Here is a 7,357-nt window from a genome sequence, read left to right on the forward strand (position 1 = left end):
GATTTTTTTTTGATTTATAATAATTTTTCAAAGATTTAGCCAAAATAATAAAAGAAGAAGAAGAAGAAGAAGAAGAAGAAGAGGAGAAACCGCCTTTAAAAACCGTTTATAACCGGTCAAGAGGTAAAACGATCGGTTTTAAAAGTTTAGGATGTGGTTTTACGTGGTTTTGGAGTCCAAGGAGGAAAGCAGACTTTGACAAAAGTCTAGGAGGTAAATATGGATTTTTTTGAAAAAAAAAAGGGCATTTTGTCAGCACGGCCCGGTTCGGGTCAATCAAACAAAGTTATGGACCGAAATGGTGGTCTGTGGCCCAGGTTTAATGTGGGGGCAGCCCACGCTGAATTGCTGAACTGAAGCGAATCCACCCCACTTCCAGACTAAAACTCAACAATTTGCACATGCTTCATCCTCCTCTCTCTCTCTCTCTCTCTCCGGCGGCGGCGGCGGAACTCGCGACTCGACGGTGGAAGGGATTGGCGGCGGCGATGACTAAATGCGACGGCCGGTCTCAGCAGAGTCGGAATGCCTCGCGGCCTTGCTCATAATGGAAGGCTGCGGCGCGAGCGACACTGGACGGTGGAGGGAAGGCAAGGCAGCGGCGCGACTCGGCGGTGGAGGGAAGGCGGCGGCGCGACTCTGGCCAATCCCTCGCTTACGTCATGTGGGCCCATGGCCCCGTCCACGTGTGCTCCAGTTGTGTCCATCGATTCCTCGATTGGCCAGGGCCCAGGGGCGGGCGTGGGGGGAGCCGGGAGCGCGAGCGTCTCATCGAACCGCGGCCGCGGCATTGCTGGCTGGTGGCAAGGTTCGAGCCGTGGCCGGGCCCCGGAGAAGGAAATAAAAGGTGCTCGCCTGCGCCTCGCTGCTCGCCTATAGCGCAACCGCCATTTCTTCCTCGCCTCTGAAGAACCACATTTCACAACAGAAAAAAAGGTGATCGAGGTGAGAGGCTCCTTCTCCTCTCGTTTGTTTGCCCCCCCTCCCAAAACCCCGTGAGATTAATTGCTCTGTTCGTGGTGTTTGGTGGTATCTTCTCGTTGTTCACTTGGGCTAGTTTCGTATCTGGCTTTGTTCAATTTTGAATGCTCTTAGTTGTTCTCGGGGTATTTCGTCTCTGGCTTTCTTCAATTTAAAGGCTGTTTTGGTGAGCTTTTAGATATCGATCATCAACTGTTCAAAGAGATGTCAATTTGAAACTGGTGTTGTTTCGCTGGAGCAGTAGGATGCAACTGCCTGACCATCTCTGTTTGCCTCTGTTCTTAAGCCGCACTTGCTTGCTTCTGTGCATACTGTACTGGTTGTGGGGGGATTCAATTGCTAATGCTGCGGTTACTTTATAATTTGATGGTGATTTTGTTCGTTCAAAAAGTGAGACGACAGGTCACTGATCTCGCCCACGTGCTTTGTTCCTGATTCTACACGTCGTAGTTATTTTGTAGTTTCTGATTCTACACGCGTCATTTTTCCTGGTTTGGTTTGGTGCCGTTTCCAGAAGTGGAATTTCCTGCATGCAAGTTTTCGTCTCACTACGTGATGAGGATTTGCGCTAGATTTTGCTGCTCTTCGTATACTGGACACACGAAAAAAAAAAAGTTCCGTGTTCATGATTTGGACCAACCGCTATCTGTTCGTCTTGTTTTACTCCGTGCATTATTTCCTCGAACGAACTCTGGAGGTCCCCTCGTGGAACTGCTGTTCTCTTCCTGTATTTAATGAGGATTTGAATTTGTTTGTAAGGGTTCATTACTCCTGATTGAGTGGTTTCAATCCTTTTTGGTGCAATGCAGATTGCAATTTGGCGTGTCTTTTCTTCATTTAACAGAATTTGAGTTTATTCTTGGGTTTCGAAATTTACTTGGAGCCCCCTTTCAAATTACAGGGCTAGACTTACAAATTAAGCGTTGGATTTTTTATGGCATGTCTATATTGCTCATTGTAATCTAATTCTAGTTCTCAACTATAAATCCCAGGCCTGGTAATGTTTTGGGCAAATGCATAAGCAACATCAGTGCAACGGTGGAGATGCCACCGCACGATGTGATCCAGACACCGAAGGAAGACATGTCACTTCGACCGTGTCAATCTCAAACCTCCCTGGTGCCTTCGACTCCACCTTTGTAAGCACAACTTGTTGACTGTATTGCACGTTTTGGTCAGTTTCCGTGTGTGAGGCATGCCTTGTTTTGCTTCTGTAGCTGAGGACATTGTTTACGGAGGTCGGTCCAGTGCTAGACTGCTTTATGGTCAATGGTGAAGGTGAGAGGGCTGACAAATTCACTGGTTGTTTGGATGGTGGTGATTTCATGCTGTCTGAAGTTGCTGAGGTGTTGCTTACATGGTTTTGATTGCGTAACTGCAGGGTCTGATATGACAGGCAGAGGGTTCGTGCAATTGTAAGATCTCTGCAATTTTTGAGATGTTATTTTTATCGTGCATTAGTGCATAACGTCAGGACATGTTTGTTCATATCACAAATTCCATTTATTCAAGCACATGCACATTATGTGGCTGCCACAAGTATTGTCAAGTTCTTGAACTTCAACCATATATTTTTTCAATTCTGGACCAAATCTATCTATACACATAAACATGCAATAGAGCTCTGATATTTGTACCATTGCTAATGTAATGACTGCTCATAGATAAGTGGTTTTCTGTTGATAATCACCTAGGCATATAGCTTCACTTGACACTGTTAACCATTGTGTTTGTCTTCATAACAGTACAACTACCCAAGATGCTGAGAAGGCAATACAACAGAAGAATGGATTTCCTCTTTCAGGCAAGAATATTGTGGTTGAAGTAGCAAATGTTCAGGCAGTCGTATTTGGTGGGCTTCAGAACAGTGGTGTGGCAAGGGAGGTTATCCGACAGGCCAGAGAGATTGGCTCTGTTCTATCTGTGAACTATCCACTCTCTGAGGACAAAATGGAACTATATGGTATGTCGTGCTTTGCATTTCATTAAATTGTAGCTTATATTTCAATAACTTAATTGAACTGACAGGCTTATGAGTTGTCTAAATCACTCGCCACTTAGTTTGTTCACTTGAATGGCAAATTTTTGTTCTATTTTCTTACACTTGTAGTTGATAGTGGGTAAATTTATTTCATTTGTACTATTCATCACAACGGACAATAATAGAACAAGGATTCACTAATCCATGAAGAATAATTTTGTTTCTGTAGAATTAGAATGCATGTTTCAGTCTCCGCTTGCTTGCTTAATGTTTGCTTCACCAAGAACTTGCAGTTCTTCTCACTCACTGCAACTAGCATATCTTTCTCTAAACAGCTCTAACCATAGAATATGACTGCTTTCCCTCCAGGCCTTACACAAGATGGTTGCGAATCGAATGCAGCATCCATTCTCTTTGCAGATGTCAAATCAGCTAAGAGTGCTGTTTCCTGCTTACACCATAAGGAGGTCGAGGGAGTGACTATCTGGGCTCGTCCCCTTGGTGCAGAGGTAATCTATCTGCTATGTCTTTCCATTACGTATACGCTCTTGTTAAAACTGCTAGTGTGATAATGAAGAACAGGTCTAATTTTAAACTGCTGTCTTTCCATACAGTCATACATTACAGATCTCCTGAATCTATAGTTCCAAATAAATTAGTTCGTTGAAGTGTCCCATATCTAAGTTGTTGAGTCATTTAAGTAGTTCTTGATATTTCTCTGCAGAATGTTACCGGTTCAAGAGCTAAGGGAGTTAGTCACTGGCTCACTGTTTTATGTTGCTCTGTAGAACATAGGAGGCTCCATATCTAGAATTAGTCATGAAGTCAATACTGATGCTTCCATTTTATGAAATACTCCATTTCTTTGCAAAGAAAAAATAAAATAACAATCCTCAAGTATGGCTGAATACGAAAATCCTGTGCTACATTTTTAAGCAATTGACAAACGTCCCATAGTACACTAGAGAATGTAAATCAAACCATGCATTTATTCAGTACACGAGTTGTATGGCACTATGCCCTGTTATTGACAGCATCGTGTTGAATATTTTGCAGGAAATTGTTAAAGGTAATGCTGGAGAAGAGTCATGTTTGATCATCGATATTGTAAAATTGAGCTATTCTTTTGAAGTCTTCTATTACTAGGTAAATGTTACTCCCTCCATCCCAAATTGTAAGTCGTTTGACTTTTTTTACTCCAAGTTTGACCACTCGTCTTATTCAAAAAATTTGTGCAAATATAGTCAAATTTAAGTCATTCTTGAAGAACTTTTATTAATAAACCAATACACAACAAAAAAAAGTGATATTTTGTACAAAACTTTGAATAAGACGAGTGGTCAAACTTGATATTAAAAAAGTCAAACGACTTACAATTTGGAATGGATTAAGTACTAAACATGTCATTGCTCTATGCTTTAGGCAATGGTGATCCTTTTAGATCCAATAAAAGCAAGCAGAAGCTCAAATCTGATAAAGACGAACAGCTGGTAAGTACCATTTATATACTCTCTAAGACTGTAATCACTAGAAATCAGTTACTCCTTGTGGAACAGCTGGTCATATTGTCATGGTTCATTCAAATACTGTTAAATTATGCAGGCCATTGAAACAAAGGAAAAGGTTTGGCGTACACCATGTAGTGACTCAACTGGGCTCATTGACAAGCGAGTGAAGATGTTACTGTCTGCATCTACTGAAGAGTCTGATCCCCAAATGGATTTCTATGGCGGGCCTCAAATATTTGTAAGATTGAGCACAATGTACTTCTTTTCATATATTGTCTAACATTCTTAACATATACTAATTTTCTTTCAGAACACTGTAACATGGCCTCTTGATGGTCCTGCTTGGAAAGTGAAGGGTGGACACCTTTATGCATCTGGCCACCAAAGGCTATGGCACTTCATCAGGGGGCAGCTCCTAGACGTAAGCTCTGTATTGGGTCCAGACATGGTAATCTTTACTACTGCCATGTTTGGAACCTTCTACTCAACCATTACCTTTGAAGATCATTCTGTAACTTTGCCAATTGATGGAAGGGAAGGGTGGAACTACAGATTTGAGAATGAGCATGGATGTTTTGAATATTATCATCTATCTCATGATTGTCCATACTTAGCAAATGAAAGAAATTGGTCTATGCTTAGAGGCTGCCTCCCAGACTACAGTGAAAAAGGATTGTGTCCCACTGGTAACCATGTAGATGTGGAGATGGGAATCCCTGCTGCTAGAAGAGCATGCAAAACTCTCTCAACCTACAAGGGCGAGCTGCCTGTTCCACCTGAAGTCCGGAAGGCTTGTGCCACACTCATTACCTATAGCATTGAAGCTATGAAATCTAATGAAGTCCTTGATTGGACCTGTGGTACTTTAGAAGACGAAGAAGAAGAGTTGACTTTGAATATGCTGCATCCTTATGCTTCTCCCAGAATTAAGAGGTGGAAATTATTAGGGCAGTCCAAACTTCACTATCTCGTGAGAAGACTTAACTGTGAAGAAGACATCTTCCCAATAATTCCAGCAGTAACAGGAATCCAAACAACCGAAGGTGTGTTGGATTCAGTTTGCGTACTCCCATATAACCAATTGTTTCGTCAAAGGACATCTAAGGCTAGAGACTGGTCAGCTTTACCACTTGATGAAAACGCTGACATGGCAGGGGGAAGACCACACTTTCTTAGTGCACAATTTGCGCGCCCATGGCCAACAAATCATAAGGTGAGTGTGGTACAAGAATTAATTGATTTGTGTCATTTCTATTTTCAGTGTGTTCCATATTTAATATTTAACTAAGTATTAGCCACAATGGAAATATAACAAGAGGACATTGGCATCCCACCATTCATCATGTCATAGTTGTGTGTGTCAGAGAAGGAGCCAAGAGCAGGCTCCAAGAGTGTGCTGTCAGAATTTATAAGTTGTCCTATTTGCCCAGCGCTGAATATTCTGTATAATCTTGTTGAAGTGTTTAAACAGATGAATTCAGTTAGCTATAATAGTTTTGGTTATGTTTGTTCTATTTGGAACTTGTTTTGAATTGCTGCATACTAAGCTATTTAACTGTTATTTGTATTCTAAATACAGCTTGCAGTCCTTAGGTCTCCTGATACAATGATCAATGCTCCATCCATTCTTCCATTTGCCAAGGTCAAGAAGCAGAATTCTGGTTCAGGGGAACTTCCAAATGCAAGGACCTTCTCTCCAGGTGCCGGTGCAGCGTTGAGGATACAGAAGCGGAATCTTTGTTCAGTGGATATTCCAAATGCAAGGAGATTCTCTTCAGGTGCTTGCGCAGCATTGAGGATACTGAAGACCTTTGTGAAGTGAACATTGTCCAGCCCTGCCATCACCTATCTGGTGAGTTTGTCAAATATTCAAACTTGTTTCGTTTTGCTTGATTCCCTGTATTTAATGTACCAGTGAGTTTCGCTAGTAACCAAATTTGTCTTAAATGCTTTGCATCTACATTGCACTTATTGTTGCACAAAATCTCGGTGATAGGACCATGTAGGACATAGCTTTGAAATGAGATTCTTCAATTTGGTACTTTTTTTAGCAACATGCATGGTTTGACTGTGTCTCATTTGTTTTGTCGTTTTAATTCTGAAATTTTTGTAGGGCGAGAAGTTGTGGAGCCTCCACACCTGCTAATGAGTCCTTCTCCTGTGAATACCTGAATACAGCCATGCCTTGCCAACGCGTCGAGTCGTGATTTTCTTTCAGCAGGGAGTAGTGTGAACTGTGACCGGTAGCCAAAAGTAGATGAAAAAAGTAGTAGCTTGTGGCATGTTATTGAGCTCACACATGCTGTCCTTGGTATTTTTTTTCTGATACATTGCCACCTTGGTCCGATATGTCATGAAAACTATGCGAGATAGATATCATGACTCACTGTGGCTCAAACGACCAAGTGGCTTTTCATGAATGAAACCTATATGTGAATCAATATGATCTAAGCCACTTCTAACAAAGTTGTTTAATGTTATTTTCGACTCATGTTAGGATTGCATCTGTCATCTATCCTCGTGCAACGTGAGAGAGATGCGTCGAACAAGAAACACATTTCACTAGCATCTCTTGTCACATTTACCTAGAAAACAAAAGAGCACACTATCGAAACTTCAGAATACAAGTGTCATATAAGAATCCCTCAAGAGGTAAGTTGCATCTTTTTTTTTTAGCTTCCATGTAAAAAGCCTCGGATATGAGTATTGCGCCTGTGTTTTATTGCCCATCTATGCCAGCTCATTGGATTCCCAAACTATGGATTTTTTTTTTTTGCCCTGTTAGTAACTGTATGATGACATCATTTTGGCACTCTACATGACTTATAACTCGAGCTATCTAGTAAACACTGAAACATGTGAGTAAGAAAGTACAGTTATTGACAGT

At 41.6% G+C, this 7,357-nt stretch overlaps 1 protein-coding gene across 1 annotated transcript; it reads left to right on the top strand.

Annotated features, from left to right (window-relative positions):
* Positions 417-6,950, top strand: LOC8068287. Its single transcript, XM_021458825.1, has 12 exons — positions 417-945; positions 1,974-2,120; positions 2,199-2,259; positions 2,363-2,396; positions 2,727-2,944; positions 3,332-3,471; positions 4,019-4,031; positions 4,385-4,452; positions 4,565-4,708; positions 4,781-5,683; positions 6,050-6,322; positions 6,584-6,950. The coding sequence occupies exons 2-11, from the start codon at positions 1,995-1,997 to the stop codon at positions 6,290-6,292; spliced, it is 1,950 nt and encodes a 649-aa protein (XP_021314500.1). The 5' UTR covers positions 417-945; positions 1,974-1,994; the 3' UTR covers positions 6,293-6,322; positions 6,584-6,950.

The sequence above is a fragment of the Sorghum bicolor genome, chromosome 4 (genome assembly GCF_000003195.3).
Source record: "Sorghum bicolor cultivar BTx623 chromosome 4, Sorghum_bicolor_NCBIv3, whole genome shotgun sequence".
Lineage (NCBI taxonomy): Eukaryota > Viridiplantae > Streptophyta > Magnoliopsida > Poales > Poaceae > Sorghum > Sorghum bicolor.